At 36.5% G+C, this 22,895-nt stretch overlaps 1 protein-coding gene across 7 annotated transcripts in view; it reads right to left on the minus strand.

Annotated features, from left to right (window-relative positions):
* The window catches only part of AHI1 (Abelson helper integration site 1), a 110,435-nt gene that overhangs the window by 45,244 nt on the left and 42,296 nt on the right, over positions 1-22,895 (minus strand). For all 7 annotated transcript variants that reach the window (XM_068938391.1, XM_068938393.1, XM_068938390.1 and 4 more), the window contains exon 19: positions 9,342-9,459. In XM_068938391.1, the coding sequence (XP_068794492.1) occupies positions 9,342-9,459 (118 nt within the window). The remainder of the gene's footprint in view (positions 1-9,341; positions 9,460-22,895) is intronic.

A 22,895-nucleotide genomic window follows, 5' to 3' on the forward strand; every position in this document is an offset into this window, starting at 1 on the left:
TGTTGCTGATACCAGCTGCACAGCCAGTTGTTTACTTGCAGTATCCGTCTACTCCTTCTCCCATCCTTTCCCCTCACTGGCAGAATCAAGGAGATGAAGACCTGGGGCCCCACATCCTTGACGACCATCCCCAGGGCTCTGTAATCCCATTTGATACTTTCCAAGTTGCCCTTGGAAATTTTAAACCCAGTGTTCTTCTGCCTTTAATCAAATACTTTTAACTAACACTTTTCAAGTATAGATAAGTCAGCTCATACTTGCTGAAGATCTGATTTATCTGCTCAGTTCTTTCACCCTCTTTTGAAAAATAAAGAGAAATTCTGCTAACTGGATTTAAAACTTAACCCCTTATTGTAATTTCTCTGTGAATATGCAATGCTTTATAGCTAAAATCCACTCTTGTAATGAATGTAAAGATATTATCTAAGCTATCTTGCTTATTAGCAGGAAAAAAAAAATCAGAATAATATAAAAAAAAACCTAGAAACTAAAATAAAAGTATAGTCACTTTATAAAATGATAGTTGGCTATCCATGATATTTCCATGATAATTCAAGTTGTTTGAATTACTGTAAATGGATCTGTGTCTAAAATTCTGCAGAGCTGCACTTAGATACCTGTAATAGTAATAAAAATATAAAAATAATAAAAAGTCAATTCATGTTTTTACATTATGAATGCAAAATAAAAGAGAGTTAATGGGCAAAATTTTCAAAGTTAGAACCAATTTGCCATCAGAGTAATTAAATGAAAATGCCACATTTCCAGAAAATTCCAGCACCTTAAAAGTGTGAGCTGTTAAGTATCTTGCACTTTTGGGAATCTAGTCAATTAATTCAAATGAGAGGGGAATTCTCTTGAAAATTTTTACAAGGTAAAGTTTACAAAAAAATGTGTTAGGTAGGATCAGTTCTTCAAATGTATGGTAGAGCAAGAAAACAGAAGATTGCATAAAAACAGAAACATAACTGAAAAGGAAGTTCTGGGCATAGATTTCTTTCATCTCAATGAAACAGATGATATATATATTTCATCTTTTTAAATATATGAGCTAATCTAGTAAAAGATCCTGTCCTTCTGCAAGCTTTCTTCTCACATACTCTTAGACCACTCTCTGCTTCAGCACAAACACTACAGGACAAAATGTTCTATATTTACATGCAGTTGTTACAGATTTTTTTTTAAATGAGATAAAACACAAAATAGCTAGCAGAATACTAAGAAATTTCTTGCGTAATAAAATTAAGGCTATTATCACTGCCCCACAGTGAACAAGAAGCACACAGCTCTCCCTCTGTGATAGTAAGAGCAAGTAAGAAAAGATCAGGACATTGGATAAAATCCAAACTCGTAAAATTATTTAGTGCAGGATTCATAATTTCATTTCACTCTTTTCTTAATTAGTATCACAAAAAACCCAGCAGACTCACCAATGTTAATGAATTTGTAAGACCGCCTTTATATTAAACATTACCTACTTTTCCTTTGTAAGCATTCCAATGAACAAAAGTAATGAAAATTAGCTTCTATCCTTGCCTGTCACTTCCTAGCATCTTGCACTACTCTCAGACCATTTTCAAGCAAGACTGTGGTATCGAATCACTCTTTTGTATATATTTGACCACATTATATTCCTGCCCTAATTTTAAGAAAGTGCAAGGCTGAAAAGAAACATCTCAAAATGACTCAAAAGTTCTCTCAGCTGAAATTACACATTATGGCAAACTGCTACACCATTTCAATAGCTCCAATCTGTACAGCTCTGCAGGCTTAACTGCTTTCCCCATTACATCAAATCTAAATGAAGCTATTGGGTGAGTTAGTGAGGCAATACAAATTCAAGCTCAACAGAGAATGGATATACCCAGATTTTTCACGACAAAACTGAGAGTTCTTCTCTTATCTTTACCTTCTCCTTTACACACATGCATATAAAACACATACAAGCCAACAAAGCTCTCTCTCTTAAAAGATGAATTGGAAGATACTTTACTCCTATTTTAAACTTGGTAAAATATAGTATTTGCACTACTACGCTAGGATCAAAAAACAGAAATATATGTATTCAGTGATCTGTGTGCTGTTTAATTCACTTGCATGAATCAGGTCCCAGTAAACAGGTTTCTCCAACTGGCACTCCCACTAAGCAAAAACGGTCCCTTCAAGGTCACTATTATACAACTTTAGCACAGCAGTGTGGGAAAGCCTGCAATGCTGTTGGCCGTACCTCATGCTTTCTCTTAGTCATCTGTCTGTTAATTAATTCTTTTAGCCACCTTTGAAAACCTCACCAACCTGTATTCAAACGATGATACGCTACCAATGCTATATTTCATGCTATACTTGGAATATATCTCATATATACTCCGTACCTTCAATATGTACTCTGTCATCTCTTTCAATATCTTAACTCTTGAACCTCTTTAGGATATTTTATTACTGTTCATTTGCAAAGTAAGCTATTCTAAGAGTAAAACCAATAGAAATCAATTGTTCATTTGATACAGGACGTTTTCAATGACAGTTTGTATAGCAATTTTTTTTCCCCCCTACAGCTTCTTAATAACAAGAGATTCACCGGATTAGCCACAATGAACTGGCTTTTTCACATTCCTCTTTGACTAGCACAATATTATGTTGGTAGCCTTCCTCCAGTCTCTCTCAGTCCACAAAGGAGATCTGGTCAACTATAAGAGCCACAGTCAGAACACATACGATCGAATTATCCTAGATAGGCTTAACTGGGCTCTAGATAGCCAAGAACAATTTGGAGTATCCCCCATCCTACTATAAATTGTGCTGGAACTCAAGCTGATACAAGTACTGGGGAGCTTCAAAGGTAATATAAAATCATCTCTGCTTCATTCTCTTTCAGGGAGTGAAGTTTGCTGTGCACAAGCAAGCTCTAGCAGAAGAACTTGTATTTCTATGCAATTGCTAAGATAATAAGCAAAAATGTATCTGATTTGTAAATTGACTGAATGGTGTTGGTCACTCTCTGTTAAGCTGTAATATTTTAATTCTAACACAAGAAATACAGTAATTGAGCTTCACTGTATCTTTTTAAAGTTTGTATATCATAAGAATCAGTGTTTTGGTTGTAATACTGTCAACTCCAAACTCAAAATAATGAATCAGATGCATTCCCTCAAATATGAACTTATTTTTGAAAGAAAGGACTTTCTGATGTATAGGACTTTAAAGCTGTCGGGGCTAATGTTTGTTCAAAGAGTCCATATTGAAAGCTGTTAGAACGTTCTTTCATTAATGAGCAAATGTTAAATTCTCATATAACCACCCAAACTCAGGACAAATTAGGCACAACAACTTTGATAATCAAATCACAACACTTTTTTCTACCCAGGAAACCCATGAAAGTACGCTAACTCTGATCTCCAAGCAATATTACTAGAATATTATAAAATAAATATCCTCAAAATAAAAACTTGTCAAAATAAAAATCCATTTAAGCCCTCCATGGACTAGCACAGTAGTATAAAAGACAGATCTTATGGTAATGGGGAGGCAATACAAAACATTGAGAAAAGTTGCATGAACCTAGTAACACTGCAGTAATCAATGATACTAACATACATACAAGTGTTAAACTTTTGATAATGTTTCTGCAATATCTCTGCAGATATGTGAATTTTGTAACTTGATGTATCTCCTTTTTCTCCTAGTAAAAAGAAAAAGAAAATAGCATTTTAAGAGTATTTAGCTAACATATAAATACTTTTGATATCTTTGCTATACTACTTTTGATTTCCTTGTTTGCTTGGGACTGAAAAAGATTTTTAAATAGTCTGTCACATATATGGGAGGACCTAACTGCAATACTCAGTTTTGTTAATATGTTCAAAGAGTGAGAAAGAGTCCTTTGAAATTTTCATTTTATATAGGTGGAAAACACCTTTGACTGTCAGTTGCATTAATGGATAGAAACTTTCTAATTGTTCTCAACGTTGCCAAAGCCTTGTGTTTTTTGTTTTTAAGATTTTTTTAAGATACAAGAACCATCATGTTTCTAGCACATGCGTAATTAATTTTTAAGAGCAAGTTTAATTATCTGTCTTTACTGAAGTGAAAATTTTAGTGAAAAGGTCTGTGCAATATTTATAGCCAAACTTTAATCTTCCATGCAGTGAACTATTAAGGTCACTGCTAATTATAACTGTCTGAAACCTAAAACTTATTTTAGAAAACTTATCCCGAACTTAGTAGGAGTTATCAAATTCAAATGTGACTGCTGAATAAAGCCTAAAAAAGTGGGCCATTTCTTTCATGTCATGCCACAGATCTACAAAATAGTACCTAAAACTGTAAGGAGGTGATTTCACTGTGCAAAGACACTTACAATCTTAGTGAGGAAGGCAAAGAGAAAAAAAAAAAAACAGTGCTGATTTTAATATCCCTCAGAGAACAGATAAATGAAAGCTGGAGCTTTTGCTACTTCCTCATTTGTTTAAAAAATAACAAGCAAGAAATGCGTTATCCTGGAAGAAGGTTCAAAGATGAGAACATGAGAAGGAAAAGATAGGAGCATCTAAGACTGCATTGCTGCAGAGTAGTGCCACAGGATGGGTATGATAAAATCAGCACTGAAACATGACCATAAGCAGAGCTATACAGCGCAAGGAAAACAAAACTTCAATTTTGACTACAAAAGACAGGCACTAGACAAATTTTCTTAAAAAAACAAAAAAAAAAACCAAAAAACAAAAAAAACTCCACAGTGCCAGAAACTTGAACATTACATACTTGTAGGAGAGTTTCCCTAACATTTACTAAACAGTCCAATAAGAATTAAGTAATTTGCTGTATGTACGTACAGCAAGGAGAAATCAGAGGAGAGTCAAAGCTAGCATCAGCCATAAGACTTCATAAGAGGAGGTGATTTTCTCCAAAAACACACATCTAGCAATCTTTACAGACCACTGAGATAGCTATCAGCTACTTCAGCTGCAACATTACTGAGGCACAAACAAAGAAAATCTGATCTGGAAAAACAAATAACAGTCCTGCAGAAAAGGTCTGATCAATAGGCTATCAAGATAATCACTAAAAACCTATGTTCCATGCCTTCTCAAATTTAACAAGATTGTTGTGAGAGAACAGCACAGAAGATAGGTTTTCTTCAATTTAAATTAATTTTGTTAAATTTAAGGAAATCTCTCTAATGAAGTACATAGAATTTAACATACAAGAAATAAGTTCATCTGCATGTCTGGTATCTGCTTTGTGGTACCTACTTTTATAATAACAATTTGTGAAAATTAATGACTTTATTTATTTTTTTTTTTTTGGAAAGTGGTAGGTAGGATCACATGGAAACTGCCCTGAAGGATACAGGAGTTCAATAAAGACGGTTGGTCTTCACGGATAACCTCCTCAAAGCACAAGAGTGGTCCATCACAATGTGCAAGAAAATGAGCAGGTATGGCTGACCAAGGAACTCCTGACTGAGCTCAAATTAAAAAAAAAAAAAAGGCAGCACACAGAAGGCGGAAGCATGGATGTTACCCAAGAGGAATCCAGAAGCATCAATGGGCCTGCTGCTGACTGGGCAGATCAAGTGACAAGGCAGATGAAGAGGCTGAGGTATTCAGTGACACCTTTGCCTCAGTCTTTACTAGCAATGTCTGCTCTCAGCCCTTTCTCTGTGTGTCTTGCAGCAAAGTCTGGAGGAGAGAAATACTACCTGTGGTAGTAGGAGGAGGATCATGCTAGGAACGACTTCAGTAAACTGGACATACACAAGTTCATGGGACTTAACAGGATGCAGCCAAAGGTTCTTAGGGAGTTGGCTGACATCACTGCAATGCCATTTTCCATCTTTATTCAAAAGTCTGACATTCCTGATGCCTGGAATAAGGCAAATGTTACACTCCTTGTATCAGAGAGAAAAAAAAAAAGGCAAGAAGAAAAATCCAGGAACCTACAGGCTGGTCAAACCTCACCTCCATCTCTAGAAAGACTACAGAGCAAGTCCTCATGGAAACCATTTCCAGATATAAGAAAGTGGCTGGGTATACTGTATTTATCAAGGACAAATTGTGCCTGCCTAATCTTGCCTTCTGTGATGAAATGGCTGGCTCTGCAGATGAGATGAAAGCAGTGAGTACTTTCTTCAGCCTTCAGAAGGCTTTTATCAGTCTCCCAGAGCATTCTTATAGCCATATTGGGAAAATATGATCTAGATGGCTAGACTAAAAGATAGGTAAAAAACTGGCTGGACCTTTGAAGCCTTGCTAGTCGATCACTTACCAGTGGCATTCCTCAGGGTCCTAAGGGGTTGCTACGTGGCCAACAGTGCTTAATACATCCAACAATGACCAGAACAATGGGACAGAAAGCACCACTGGCAGCTTTACAGATGACACCATATTGAGGGCAGTAGTCGGTATGCTGAAGGGCAGGGCTCCCATTCAGAGGGACCTTAACAAGCTCGAGGAATGCACTGACAAGACCTTCGAAGTCCTGCACCTGGGATGGAACAACCCCACACAGCACAGCAGTACAGGCTGGGGCCTGACTGGGTAGGGAAAGGGTATGCAGAGAATGACCAGGGGGTTATGGTGGACAGCAAGTTGAACATGAACCAGTAGTATGCCCTTGCAGCAGTGATGGCTAACTGCAACATTAGTAACAATGTAAATAGAAGGCTGAGGTAAGTGGTTATTCTCCTCTGCTCAGTACTTGTGAGGCTACATCTGGAGTACTTTGTTCAGTTTTGGGCTCTGCAATATGGAAGATATACTGACAAACTGGAGCAACTCAAGCAGGAGGCAACTAAGATGCTTAGGAAGCTGGAGAACATCTGTAAGATGATAGGCTGAGCTTGGTTTGTTCAGCCTGCAGAAGGCCAAAGAGGATCTACTTGCTTTCTTCACCTACATCAGGGTGCAGGTTTGAAAAGACAGTGAGACTTCTCAGAGGTGCACAGAGAAAGGGTAAAATGCAAACGCAAAGGGCAAAATGTAAAATGCAAGTTTTTGCAAATGCAAAAATTACCTTTTTTGAAGTACTATAAAAACATTTACAACTATTTCTGCAAATATATCTGGACACAAGAAATCTTAGAAGTCAGGAGAGATTCTGCTACCTTCAAAAAAAATCACAAAGGCGGAAACGCAGATTTTCCAATGTTTCTGCCTGATGGAAGACGTAGATAATAAAACTGTCGTGTTAAAAGAACACAGTGCTGCATGTATACAGGCTGCTACCCTGTCCATGTCACAAGACATCAGGTACAACCTTATCAAGCTAGTAGAGCATGCTCATAAACTTGTTTTTAGCTAGAAAAGAATGTTAACAGGACTTTACACATGCTACCTGTAGGGACTTCACTGTAATGGGAATTCTGTGTTCTGCTTTGAGAAGCATTAAGCAAAAATGTAAAATGGTAACAGGGAAGTCTGAGAAATATAAGGCAGAATAACTTGAGTACCAGCACGCCACAAAATCTTCATCTATGTCCACCAGATAGTTACATATTCCTGAAGGATCCCTTTATTACAGGCAGTTGTTAACAATGCAAGGTCCATTATAATAAATACAGAAAAGCATATATAGTGTAAATATGAAACTAGCATAGAAAGTGTCTTTGTGCTTCCAGCACACTCACAGATGAGCAGATCTGTGTGAGCACAGACTTCATACTATTTAAAATTAAGATTAAATTGACAGGGAAGAGCTATAGACACCAGCACCTATCTTCACACTTGATAATCAATGGGAAAAGATGAACTAGAGTGAAACTTCCTTCTACATTTTGATGAAACAACTCTAGCATAGCAATTTAATCACAGTAGCACAACCTGGAGCCCCCTAAAATGACAGAGAGATGTAATTTAGGATTTTTAAAGCTTTTCTTACAGGAAAATATATTTCAATTATTCTCCACTAGTCTTTTATGCTGTTTTTCCCTAAGAATCTAAATTTTCTTGTTACTTTCATTGTCTATTGAAAAACCCTTAAAATGTACGATGCATAGCTACTTCTATTTCTTTTTTACTTTACTTTTCTTGCATAAACAACACTCTGTGCTTGAGGAGTACGTTAAAATATTAGCCAGTTCTGGCAACAACTGTATTGGAAGCATGCATGAACAACCCTAGCAAATATTTAAGTTTGATCATGCTATTAAAAGGTCTCTGTCTACAGATTTATCTGTGCTTCTATCTAAAGTCAAATTTAAGACAATAATGCGTGCATTGATTTGAGCAGTATTAGTTATAAACACCTAAAACAAAGTATATGTTAATTTATTAAAAAAGGTTAGTCTAATTATTTTAAATATTCACAATATAGAAGACAGAATATGTATTCTACTTTTTCTATATGATTTTCACACCCTGGAAATACTGAGCATCTGCTGTGATATAAATGGATGTTATTATGGTTTTAACAATTCTCTTTTTAAGACAGAAAAATGGAAATACAGAGGTTAACTGGTGGTTCACCATTTGTACTGTGAATTAGTGATACGAGTGATTCTGAGACTAGCAGTCAATCTTTTAGCCCATGCTGAGAATTTTTTTTTTTTTCCTCGAAAAGTAATCATAACTTGATTTATGAAGAAAATTATCTCCCTTTAGGAGATAATTCTATACAATTATAGAGACTATTCCTATCTTTACTGTCTATATTTTGAATCTCTATTTCCTATTTATTTTATATTTTTCTTTTTTTCACTCTGCTTAGGGATACAAAATGAAAACACTGGGAAACTAAGCTACCAATTGTGTCTAATCTTACAGGAGCCCAAAAAAATAAATGAAATTATCCATTTTGCTATTAAATATTTTGATTAGCAATGTAACAAGATACTGTCAAAACAAACAAGTATCATAAAAATGCATAATTTCATTGTTTAGCTTTTTCTCATGAATATAAAACCTAAAAGCCTAAAAACGTATTTAACACAATTGCAAAAAAATGATTGAACAACACAGCTCCTAAATAAACTGCTTTTCTTATTACTGTTTTCTTATATTAACAACTATGCTTTGCTAATTGTGATTTTTTTGTTTTGTGGTGTCTGCGTTTAAGCTATCCTAAAACAAAACGTTAAATTAAGAAAAGCTGGTAATCACACATTGTTCTAAAAACTTAAAACACTATTAAGTGCAAAGCTTGAAGAAAAAACATTACAAGGGAACGAATATCAGCATTGGACTGTATCACACCACACTGACTGCATAAACGATGTCACAGATAGCAACCTGGCCACTCCACAAAAGAGATTCACAGTAAAATTTATATAGACAGGAAAAAGTCATCTCAACAGTTATTACTCATTCCCTAGAGAGAGAGATCAAATAAAAAAAGAAGCTTACCACTTTTTGTAGTGAAAGGATACAGAGGATTCAGTGAAGTACTCAGAGTGCCCGACAGTCTTAACTTGGAGTGTGGTGACAGCAATGATGGCGCAGGAAGCAAGAGATTTGAGCTCGCCTGTAATAGGAAAGGCAAATCAGAAAATGAAGTGTAATTTCCTGGGTTACTTACTGATGCAACAGCTAAAAGAGAAATATTTGCTTACTCTAAATGAGTATTAAGTTCTAGGAAGGGAAAAAAAAAAGAGTCAAATGAATGGTAAACAGTAATTTCAATGGCCATTTTTTTCAAATATTCAAAAATACAGATTTAGAAAAATTATTGATAGGGCTATAAATGGAATTCCATGTTTATATGTGAATACCTAGAAAACATCAAGTAGTGAGCACAACGGAAAAGAAGTGTTTGAATTGGCAACTTCTCTTTGCTTCTTAGGGTATAAAATAAAATTACATTTATATAGGGTAGCAAACTGAAAAATGTAAAATAACTGCTTATTTTAGTATTTACACTATATAGCATCTAAGAAACTACTTTGTATTAGAATGAGTGAAAAAAATTAAACCTATCCTAAGTCAAAATTGATTTCTGCAAACTAATACAGATATTAACACCAAAACACCATACACTTTCTTTATGCAAGGTACACAAGACACCTGCAGTATGTGTCATTATTTCTATAATAACAAAGAGAAGATATGATTTGCTATGGAGTTTCTTTGCACACATGCAGCTATTACAAAGCATAAACTTTTCCGAAACTTTATTCCTGACATATTCTTTCACAGGCTCTCTGGGATAACATATTATGACAATCTGAAGTTTTTACATGATCAAATATAGAATTTTACTGTTTGTTAAACACATTTTCATTGGCCGTCTCTGTAACATGACCAAAGGGAAAGGAAAATAGACCTTAAATAAAATATTCTTAATTAACTTCAAATAAAACAAACTCATATGTAAAAACTTTTAAGAGAGTCATTTACATAAAACAAAAGAATTCTTAACCCTTAAAAAAAAATCAAATCTATTCCACAATCTAGAATAAATGTATGTGGCCACTTAATCCAAGTGAAAGCCCACACTCAGTGAAACACTTCCTTTGGCCTCATAAACTCCAGTTCAAACCCTTAAACCTTAGCTGTTAGCCAAAATGTAACTATGATATTTTGCCAGTTTTCAATTTTATGGATTCTAACTTCTATTTAAAGAAATGGAGACAGCTAAGACAAAGAGAAACAACAACTTATTTCCCAAAGTCATATCATTTATGTAACTATTTCGGTCATTTAACAGATACTAAACAATTCAACAGGCTTCAATTATGCCAACACATGTACGTTTGCTTAACTGTAAATGCATATGTTTAATTATAAGCACACTTACATATGTGCTTACATCCCTTGGACCAAAACACTATTATTTAGTCAAAGCTTAACGCAAGCTTTAAGGTAACTGACTCTTCGCTATCTGAAAACCCTAAGTCAAGTTACTCTGCACATATTTTCAATGCTATATTATCCATAAATCAATTACAAACAGATTAAATTATTACTACACTAGACCTTCATTTTACTCCATGTGGTTTTCATGCAGTAATACAGATGTAATTATACTGAAAAGTATGTGATAAAAACTTTTACTCTGTACAATAGAGTATTGTCTTAGCAATTGCTTGCAATTGGAATGACTATATTCCAAAACTGACAAAAAAGAAAATGAAGACAGACAGAAGGTCAGATCAGCCAGTGAATGTGATATAAAAGCATAACAGCTGAATTTTACTAGAGCGTATGAATTTATTTGAATGTTAAAAATAGTAATTGTGAAATGTAAGCTGAATGGCCTGTTTTCTGAACAACAAAAAAATCGATTTGCTTTTTATGTTATTTATGTAAGTAAGTTTCTTTAATATTAAATTTTCTCTTATATACACAAAATATGGTGGAAAGTCATTAGCTTATGTGTTCACTGAAACATAGAAAAATATTTTTTTCTATAAACATGTAAATCGCCGTTTTCCAATGTTTCATCTTCTGTCACTGACTGTTAACTGTAGTGAGAAAAATCCCCCTCCTGCACAAATTTCTGATTGAGTGCACACTACATTTTTTTCCTCAATGAGTTAAACCGGTGTATGTTGTCCAGGGAAGTATCCTCATGAAATTTCTTGGAATTCTCTTTCAAATGTGTTTGATATGGAACAGCTGGTTCAGGAATTACTAGGGAATGAAGACAGTTTGATTATATCAGCCTTTGGAAACCAAGTTAAAGGCAACAGAGCAAACTATTCAAAACTAGCCCTTATAGACATTTTTCTGGTTCACTCTAGAGAAAAAAAGAAGCAAGTAAAAAAAAATCACTCGTCTTGATTGTAGTACTTGAGGGAAGACATATGAAAATCTGTGTGTAAATTTTATCTGTACAGAATTGAATTCACTTCTATTTTCTTGCTGTATTACTCAAATACACTCATTATACATGCTAGACAGACATGTACATTAGAAGATTAAATACGCTTCTGAAGTTTTCCTTTAAGAAAATTGGCCCTTTTAAAATGCAGACTAAGTTCCATCTTACTAGTCTTCCTTTCTCTCCAAGTCCTTAAAATAACAAGACGAAAAAAGGCTTTTATAAAAGAGATATTCAAATGAAGCGTGAAAAGTTTTAAATTTAAGAAGTCTTACAAGAGTGACTCATCCCTCCTTAAAGGCAGTGAAGCTCAGTGCAGTTGAGCTATAAAAGTCCGCCCGCCTGAAGTAAACGTAGAATCAGCATTTTTATGATCCTTGTGGCACTAGCTCTTAAATATTACTTAAAACTCTAAAAAGACCAAAGAGAAAAGAACAACACTGTAAGAGAGGAAGGAAGCATTCAGCTAAAAGTTGAGTACCAATGATTTAGCAGAACTGTTTCCAGGTGAAGTATAATTGCCGAGGAAAATTAATTACTCTTCATACAATAGACAGACATCTAAGACTATAGAACAGAGTGAAGCAATCACTATTTTTGAAATGCATGCTGTGGGAAGGAATTGCTAAATACCTTTACAACAACGAGCAAGGTTAGCTAAGACAGCCAACCATCAGTCTACTACTTTTTCACAACAGACTTCACTTGCTTCATGCAAAAACCGCAGCTTTATCAAAGACAATTTACTACTATCCCAAACTGAGTAAAACTAAGTTATAAACTTAATGTAATTTTTGTAGAGATTAAAAAAATACCTACATAATTTTTGCAAAGTTTAAATAAAGCTGATTTGCATTTTCATTTTTGTGTCAAGGTAGTTCTATGCAAATCATGCAAATATACGCTTTCAGTGGAACTAGTTTTCACATTAAAAGAGAATTGCATGAGACAAAAAAAAGAGAATACTGTAAGACTTGAGAAGCTGACAACAATAATTTCTCTTTTTCCTGAAAATGCAATTTTATGACCTTTGCAACCAATATAATCAACATTTCCCATATATACTTGCAAGTAAAATCAAGTTGGCCAGCTCTATAGTAGTACCTCTTACTCTTTTAGTTTTAGGCTTTTTTCCTTTGAAATTTTAGGCCTTTAGAACACACTTTTTAAAGGTAGTTAAAAAGTTATTAGACCGTGATTTTATAGAATTTAAAGTCGACAACAGAATTGAAATGAAAACAAAACACAAGTTCTGCTATTTCTTTTTCTTAATGCTGTAAGAGATACAGCAACAATAATATTTAACTTTAAACTAAGAGAACAGAGCTACAATTTTTAAATTTGCAATAGAAGTTTGAGTCAAGTTTACATCTATGTAAAATGCAATTCTTTCTGCTACCGCAGTGTTAGAAGCACTCCAGCAAAGACTGGGATTCCACTGTGGTAGGTCTACTGTAATCACAGATACACATGCAAAACTGAAACCTATGGACTACTTTCGTCTGAGGCAAGCGTGTTCCTCTGATGATCACCATAGTCCTCTTACTCTGATGATCCAGATCAGGAACTCATCCGGATTACAATATAGCTCCCTTGTAACCTGGATGCCTGTTTTTTTTCCCCCACATAGAAGCCCAGAGATGTTCAGGGCATCCATGTGAAAATGGAAGCTAGAAGGTGCTTGAACCTACTGTTTAAATACAGCCATTGTATACAGACCATATGTTTTGTCATGCAGTAATTTTATGTATTAAACTCCTTAGCTCTGTCAGAGAGTTCCTGCATTTCTATTACAGTCCTTACCACAAAACCTTTCTTCCTTTTTTTTATTGTTACGAAGAAACTAAGACTCCTATAAACACTTGGACTAGTAAGCTTCTTTTTTCTGCCCACAAGAAAAACCAAATTCTTTGTACAAGACACAAAACAGTTAAACCTAGGCTATGCTGTGTAAATTCAGTCATGAAGCACACAGGGTATGACCCTTCCTGGACTGGATAAAGCTGGTATTTCAGCATAACTACATGTCTGCATGTACGCATTTTAACAAAAAGGCGAACGACCAACAGCAGCAGCAAGCAGATTTGTCTTGCTTAGTAAGATCTAAGTAACTTACGTAAACCTTTGCCTCTTCTGAGGCTGGTTATGATGCTTCTTATCAAAGCATATGGCCAGGAAAAAAAGAAAAAAAAATGAAAATTCGTGATTTTCTTTACCAGCTTAAAGTCCATTTTCTTGCAAATGAAAAATGGATCTAACTTGTGTCCCATTTAAAATAAAATACCAGAAGGTATTTGTCTTACGATTTTATTTCTCTTCCTTCTAAGAAAAACGGACACCGGAAAATCTTCTGACTTATAGCTTGCTAAATACATACAGAAACCTATTCCTCTATATCTGTTGATAAAAGACATTAGGGCATGACTCATTAAATACAGTACACAGTTTCAGGCAATCATGTAAATACCCAAAGACATTTCTAAAGTCATTCCATCTCCCCCTGCCAAGTATTTGTTTGGCTCCTAGGCTTTTCCCATCATACATAAAATCCTCTGTAGGTAAGTTCTGTGAACATTATTATTCTGAACAAAAAAAAGTGATTTTCTATAATCAGGCTTGCACTTCAATGAATTGGTTTAAAATTATGCATTTAAACACAAAGTGTAATTTAATTTCCTATGTTGATAAGCCCTAGTTTGATTTTTTCTAAAGATTAACATACCATAAAGAGAGAAAGCTAACAAAAATTGACCATATCTCCTCAGAATAAGCAGCAGTTTGGGATGGAAGTATATGAAGTTAGCCTTTTTTTTTTGAATGAGAAATGAACTGCTCACCTCGGCTGACAAAAAATAAAAGGAATTTGTGAAAATGTATTAAAAATCTATAGAGATTTTATCTCATCTATGCTTCTTCTACTCTCAATTTATAGTACCTCAGTATTTGGGTCATGACCAAATTCATACAGGTATGTTACAGCAAAAATGGAACGTTCCCCCTCTGCATCCAACATCTTACAACACATTCTGTCTCAGCCCCAACAATGTTCTTAAGCAAATCGAATCAGTGCGTGTTTAAGGTAACTCTTGCATTAAAAGTTCGTATGGGTCCTCCTTGTTAATGAAAGCAGCTTTCCCCACACCTTGGTGACAATAAGCCAGCTGGCACAAAGTGATATAATTTGTTTCCTTTCACCAGCATGAGTGAATCTAGCTTTCTCTGCTCTTGACTATGATATGAACAAACATAGCATTACTCAGATATCCCCGTTTACTTTGTTCAGCCTAGAAAAAACAGTGAGCAACTTTTCCTTAACATTGCACAAACATTCACAGAGAGAAAACTAAGGTGACAGAACAGGAAACAAAACTAAAGGACTGATCAGTACAATCCCTATAGGCTTTATTAAAATGGTTAACATCATTTTATTTTACTCTCCAGTAAAATAATTATAATGGCTACAGATTTATGCTGAAAATGAATGCAAAACATTCCTCGTGTCTGACATACTTTCTGTATAAAACATAAGCTACTGAGAGAAATATAAGGCCATGAAAAGGAGCACAGAGAATTAACAATATAGTAGTGGAACAAAATCAAAGAATCACAGAATCGTTTAGGTTGGAAGGGACCTCTGGAGATCATCTAGTCCAACCTCCCTGTTCAAACAGGGTCACCTAGAGCATATTGCCCAGGATCACATCCGGACGGGTTTTGAATATCTCCAGCGAAGGAGACTCCACCACCTCTCTGGGCAACCTGTTCCAATGCTCTGTCACCCTCACAGTGAAGAAGTTTTTTCTCAGGTTCAGATGGAACTTCCTGTGGTTCAGTTTCTGCCCATTGCCTCTTGTCCTGTTGCTGGGCACCACGGAGAAGAGGCTGGCCTCATCCTCTTGACACTCCCCCTTCAGATACTTGTACACGTTGATGAGATCCCCTCTCAATCTTCTCTTCTCCAGGCTGAACAGGCCCAGCTCTTGCAGTCTTTCTTCAGAGGAGAGATGCTCCAGCCCTCTAATCATCTTGGTAGCCCTCCGCTGGACTCTCTCCAGGAGTGCCATGTCTCTCTTGTACTGGGGAGCCCAGAACTGGACACAGTACTCCAGGTGAGGCCTCCCCAGGGCTGAGGAGAGGGGCAGGATCACCTCCCTCCACCTGCTGGCAACACTCTGCCTAATGCAACCCAGGAGACCATTGGCCTTCTTGGCCACAAGGGCACACTGCTGGCTCATGTTTAACTTGTTGTCCACCAGCACTCCCAGGTCCTTCTCGGCAGAGCGACTTTCCAACAGGTCAGTCCCCAGCCTGTACTGGTGCATGGGGTTATTCCTGCCTAGGTGCAGGACGTTGCACTTGCCTTTGTTGAACTTCATGAGGTTCCTCTCTGCCCACCTCTCCAGCCTCTCCAGGTCCCTCTGAATGGCAGCACAGCCTTCTGGTGTGTCAGCCACTCCTCCCAGTTTAGTATCATCAGCAAACTTGCTGAGGGTGCACTCTGTCCCTTCCTCCAGGTCTCTGATGAATGAGTTGAACAATGCTGGACCCAGGACTGACCCCTGGGGGACACCACTAGCTACAGGCCTCCAACTAGACTCTGTGTCACTGACCACAACCCTCTGAGCTCTGCCATCCAGCCAGCTCTCAATCCACCTCACTGTCCACTCATCCAACCTACACTTCCTGAGCTTACCTACAAGGATGTGATGGGAGACAGTGTCCAAAGCCTTGCTGAAGTCCAGAAAGACAACATCCACTGCTCTCCCCTCATCTACCCAGCCAGTCATTCCGTCATAGAAGGCTATCAGATTGGTCAAGCATGATTTCCCTTGGGTGAATCCATGCTGACTACTCCTGATCACCTTCTTGTCCTCCAGATGCTTAGTGATGACCTTCAGGAGGAGCTGTTCCATCACCTTTCCAGGGATGGAGGTGAGGCTGACAGGCCTGTAGTTTCCTAGCTCCTCCTTCTTGCCCTTTTGGAAGACTGGCGTGACATTGGCTTTCTTCCAGTCCTCAGGCACCTCTCCTGATCTCCAAGACCTTTCAAAGATGATGGAGAGTGGCCTAGCGATAACATCCGCCAGCTCCCTCAGCACTCGTGGGTGCATCCCATCGGGGCCCATGGATTTATGGATGTCAAGTTTGGACAAAAGATCTCTAACCTGATCCTCCTCCACCAAGGGAGAGTCTTCCTTTCTCCAGACTTCCTCTCTTGTCCCCAGGGTCTGGAATTCCTCAGGACTGGCCTTAGCACTGAAGACGGAAGCAAAGGCAGCATTCAATAACTCTGCGTTGTCCATATCCTTTGTTACCAGGGCACCCGCCCCATTCAGCAGCGGGCCCACATTTCCCCTAGTCTTCCTTTTGCTATTGATGTATTTGAAGAAGGCCTTCTTGTTGTCCTTGACATCCCTTGCCAGATTTAATTCCAACTGGCCCTTAGCCTTCCTTGTCGCATCCCTGCACGCTCTGACAACGTCCCTGTATTCCTCTCAAGTGGCCTGTCCCCTTTTCCCCCTTCTGTAGACTTCCTTCTTCTGCTGGAGTTTTGCCAGGAGTTCCTTGCTCATCCATGCAGGTCTCCTGCCCGCTTTGCTGGACTTCTTCCTCAGAGGGATGCACTGATCCTGAGCCTGGAGGAGGTGACGCTTGAATATTAACCAGCTTTCTTGGACCCCTCTTCCTTCTAGGGCCCTACCCCATGAGATTCCCCTAAGTAGGTCCCTGAAGAGGCCAAAGTCAGCTCTCCTGAAGTCCAGCGTTGCAATCCTACTCATTGCCCTGCTCCCTCCTCGTAGGATCCTGAACTCCACCATCTCATGGTCACTGCAGCCAAGGCTGCCTCCAACCTTCACATCTCCAACTAGACCTTCTTTGTTCGTTAGTACAAGGTCTAGCACTGCACCTCTCCTCGTTGGCGTCTCCACCACCTGGGTCAAGAAATTATCATCAATGCTTTGCAGGAACCTCTTTGACTGTTTGTGCCTAGCTGTGCTGTCTTCCCAGCACATGTCAGGGTGGTTGAAGTCTCCCATGAGAACCAGGGCCTGTGATCGTGAGGCTTCTTCCAGCTGTCTGTAGAAGGCCTCATCGATGGCTTCCTCCTGATCAGGTGGCCTGTAGTAGACCCCCACAACAGTGTCACCCATGTTACCCTGCCCTTTAATCCTTACCCATAGGCTCTCAACTTGCTCTTCATCCACCCCGAGGCAGAGCTCCATACATTCTAGTTGCTCCCTCTTCTGCCACAGCTGGCTGTAGTGCTAAACTAGATCTCTTCAAATAATACTGTCAGCAAGTATCAAGTAAGAATTAAAAACAGATAACCTGTGCTTACAGAGCAGCTGAAAGAGCGACCCTGTATAAATACTTCTCCCCTGATGCTACAAACAGATTCATACAGGTCACTTACTCCGCTTGAGTGGAGGCTGTAAGCATGCAGATTTAAATTCCAGATTCACACTAAAACATGTAACCTCTCCCTATCATAACAGGAATCTGTGTATCCAACAAAAGATTAACAGAGTTCCTCATTAACTTTCAACATTAAAAGCCTGAAGAAATAATAGAGAAATGGTTTGAAATGGAAAATTCCACATCTATTGCTAATGCAAAAAAAGCTCGGACAGAAGAAAAAATCCTTCACAACTAAATCACATATTCAAGGAATTCAGAAGTATCTCCATGACCAGATATTTGAAAGTACAGACCTACCAATAAAGAGACGTTTTAGTAAGTCTATTTTAATTACTGCTTTAGTGAAGTGAGATTTCAGAATTCTCATAACAGATCTTATCACATATCTTATTCTGCTGAGGATCAGACCACATACTACCAAGCTGGAATACGTATTTAGAGTGTGCTACCTATTCCAAGGTAACTACATAGATAATGACATTCATTTACCTGACATTCATATACCTATGACATTCATATACCTATTTTCTTTTATCACTGGGTAAGTATGGGAACACTAGCAGTTACTGCAGAGTAGCAAACTGCTTTAAGTCCCTATAAATTATTGGGAAAACAGGGTTTTACACAGCTACTCATCTCTTATCTGTGCCATAATTTTTTTAATCTACAAAATACAGATAATAGTTTCTTTTCTTTCATGTCTATTTGATTGTGTTGTTTTATATTTTATCTGATGTTTGCTAAAAATGAAGAAAGCTTAGACAAACATTTTGCTAAACAAAGGAAATTGTAATGAAGAAATATTTTAGATCTTAAGGATCTGACCTGCTTTGTGAAACTGTTGTATAGAAAAAATAGTTATTTGTTCAACTTTTCCTAATACAGGTAACAGAATCTAAAAGCTGCTTAGAATGAAGTCGAACTACAGTAAAGTGTCTTGGAATTAAAGCTGACAAAATTAATGAGGTGGAAATGGTTTTGAAAATATTTTTCATTGTCAAAATCTTGCTTTATAATAAACGATTTCTTAAAAATATACAATGGCAAATTCTGGCAAAACACTCACGCATCATTAAGTACTTTACCAACATAAAGCTTCAAATAATACTTCAATTATTTTATATTAACAATTGCTTTGTGTGATCACAACTACTCAACACTATCTGCTTGGCAAACGGGAAGAAATTTCTAAGAAAATTTTGTATCTAGTAAACAAAGCGCTTAAGGTTTCACAATTTCAGATTCCAAAGTGGTACCACCATGGCTTATAAAACATCCTCATAGGTCTGCAGCTCGGAGTAGCTATGTTTAAAGTAGTAACTGGGATAGAACTTCCTAGAAATAGGAAAGCATTTCCTAAGATTCTGAGGAGGAAAACTGGGTAACAAAAGAATATATATATTGAAAAGCACCTTATTAATTTAAGAGCCCTCATTCCATTGGAATATATTGCACAGCTATTCAGAAAAATGACAGCCTCTTTGTCTATGACTGTTACACTATCATGTTCTGCTTGAATGTGATAATTAATAAACTAGCTCCCACGCTTATCATGCAGTGGGCCACATGGATCTTACTTGGACTCACTATAGAAGCAAAACTACAAGAAAACCTTAATAAATATTTTCAAATTCAACTGAACTTTACCGGATTTTTTAAAATTAGTTATGATTGTGATATAATGAAAAGAGTATTAGTAACTCTTCTGGAGAATTACCACACAACCCACTGGTGCATAACACGATAATGCCGCATTTATCAGTATAACTTTTAGATATATTTTATACTCCATAATATCATAAGAATAGCTATGCTGAATTAGATCAGAGATTCATTCTCATGTTCTCCAACAGTGCACTACAGCAGACAGGAGAAAAATCTCTCTAGACTTGTATGTACCTGGGAGGCCCTTCCACTTTCATCAGTCAACAGTTTATGAACTTTTTGAGCTTGAGTGTGAAGTAAAATCAGTTTGATGGGCCACTAGCTATTGCTGAATCTCTCCTTTATGAATTGCCTAAAATATCGGCAAAAACATTTACATTTCTGACCTTCACAGCGCTCTGGCAATCTTTCAATAATTTCAGTGTTTGTTCCCACTTCAGCTGTGAGAAATAGAAAAAAATTTCTTGTTTTTCCCGTATTATTCATGATTATATATATTTCTAATCACATTTCCCATCTCAGTCATCTCCAGCTGTCCTTTATGCAAAGCTGAGAAACTCCAGTCAGTTTAGTGTCCTTCTATGCAAGCTCTTCCGTATCTCTTAGGATCTGCCTGCTCTTGTCTGAATATCTCTTAATTTTATTAGATTCTTTTTCAGAACTAATAAACTAATTACTAATGGCCAGAACTAATTATTATGTTCAATACATGGGTTCACCCTGGATTTCCTAAGTAGAAACACACAAGCACCCCTCCCACATAGTTTGGCTAGGGCTGTATTAAAGAAAAAAAACAAAACAACAATCATTTAAAATCTAGAAAACCAACCAACCGTATTTTCATCCTAACTATACTGCAACTAGCATTCTGAAAATAATATTATTTTAGTAATAACTGTTTTTATATAGGTACCTGTGTAGTGGAAAAGGATCTCTTCACAGATCTGCAAATTGTACACTTATATATATAACAAATCAGATCCTATCTGTTTAAAATGGACTTACATACAGAACTTGCACATCATACAGTTATCAATATTTTCTTGCTGATTTTACCTGTTTTCTACCGTCATCTTGAAAACTCAGATTGGAAAGGAAGTTCATAAAGAATGAAAAAAAATGCACCATGACACTCTAACCCAATGCCATAAAGAAATACTCTCTATAATCACATAATGTCTAATGTTTAAAAAGGCAAGCTCTATATATCTCATCTCTGTCTTCTTGCTCTAGTATTTCAAGTCTTCTCCTTTACTTTTAGTATCTGACTTCTGCTTAATTGTTTGCTGCAGATAACATGTAATGCAATTCCAGAATATCACCTTGTAGTTAGTTAGGTATCCAAAAGGATAATACAAAATGCAGAATCATTACTGTGTGTACGTATAAATAAAATAAGTTTAGCAAAAGCAGAATAAAGGCGAAGAAATATTCTACAACCTGTTTTCCACTTAAAGGAAAAAAAAAAACAAGTTACCGGTAAGAAATGCACAACTACATTGAAAACGTATGAAACAATTTAAAAAATGAAGGATAAAACTTATCTGCAGGGGAGGACACTTTCATCCATATTTATTTATATGTGTATTTATCAATTTAAAAACTTAAATGAAAAAATTCTAAATTAAAAACAATGACCTCAAAACACATGATTTAAATTAATATTTTCATTCTATTAACAGAGCATTCATTTACCTTTAATAAGATACTAATTTAACTAGCTGTATCATTTAATGGATCTTACTTTTAAGCTTTCTTAAAAACTCCTCAGCTACAGCTTTTTCGTTTGCAATGAGAAATAAAAGTACACTTTTTTCAACTATGGGAGGCATAGTGGGGAAAAAAATAAGGCTTTCTATCCATCTGCAAGTTTTCTTTGGGAGATGAGTAAAGAAAATTCTATGAACTTACTCAAAGTGTAAAGGAGGCTTTAAAAATACTGCAAATTTCTAATACATACAATCGACAGATTATGGAGTATGAGAACCTCCTCTGACAGCACGTAGATAAATACTTTTGCTCACAGACATGATCAAATGAAAAAGTTATTTCAGACTGCAGAGACACCCTGGAATCTCCCAATACTTGACCAAAAATATTCACAAAATTGGCAATGTTTTAACCAGGGTCCTAAGTACTTAATATACTACAATCTTCAGATTTTCCATCTTCAGGTAGAAGCTGTTAACCGTCACTACAAAATTCTTCTCTTCCTGATCTGCACTAAAACCTGAAAGTCAAGTAAGGTATTTCAGATTCTACCAAATACAAGATGATCTGGAGGACAGATCCCTACAAGACCGACAACAATATGAGAAAAAATGTACATAAATTCAGGGTCTGCCTCTGGCTCAGAGTCTTTGTTGGACAAAAAGGACAAGCTTCCAGCTTCTTCTAACTGGTTGTTTACATAATATCAGTATCATGTTTACGTATTAAATAAAAAGCCTGCATATCTTTTCTGAAAAATAGTGGCTTTAAATGCTATAAGTTAATTCTGTTTTAACATAGTAAGATATATTTTGCATCTCAATTAAATTCTAAAAAGGACACCATCTGCAATGATGGAAGTTCAGTACATCTGATGCACACTAAGACAAAGTTTCTGTATGACCTCACAGTCCCTATTCTCTTAATATATTCTGGCATTGTAGTAACTACACTCAATGAATAAAAAATTCAAACAGCTTTAGGTAGTTCTGTATATAGGAAAGCACATTCCCTTTTACATTCCAGTTGTCTGCTGTTGCACCTCAAAAACTCTACATATTAGAATTTTAGTAACTACTTTGATAACCTTTAATAAAAATTAATAACTTTGATAACCTTTTAATAACATTTTCCAAAAATATATTGTGAAATAAAGAAGACTTGAAAAATTAAACACTTTAATTATTTAGAAGTATTCAGATATTAAAGAGAGAAGGCAGCCAACATATAACTGGTTGCAGGGTTAGCCCTATAGAGTACATATAGATTTTGTTCTTAAATGCTATAAAGTTTTTATTTTTTTCAGGTTATAGCATGAGAGTTTTGACATTTAAAAAGCATAA

The sequence above is a fragment of the Struthio camelus genome, chromosome 3 (genome assembly GCF_040807025.1).
Source record: "Struthio camelus isolate bStrCam1 chromosome 3, bStrCam1.hap1, whole genome shotgun sequence".
Lineage (NCBI taxonomy): Eukaryota > Metazoa > Chordata > Aves > Struthioniformes > Struthionidae > Struthio > Struthio camelus.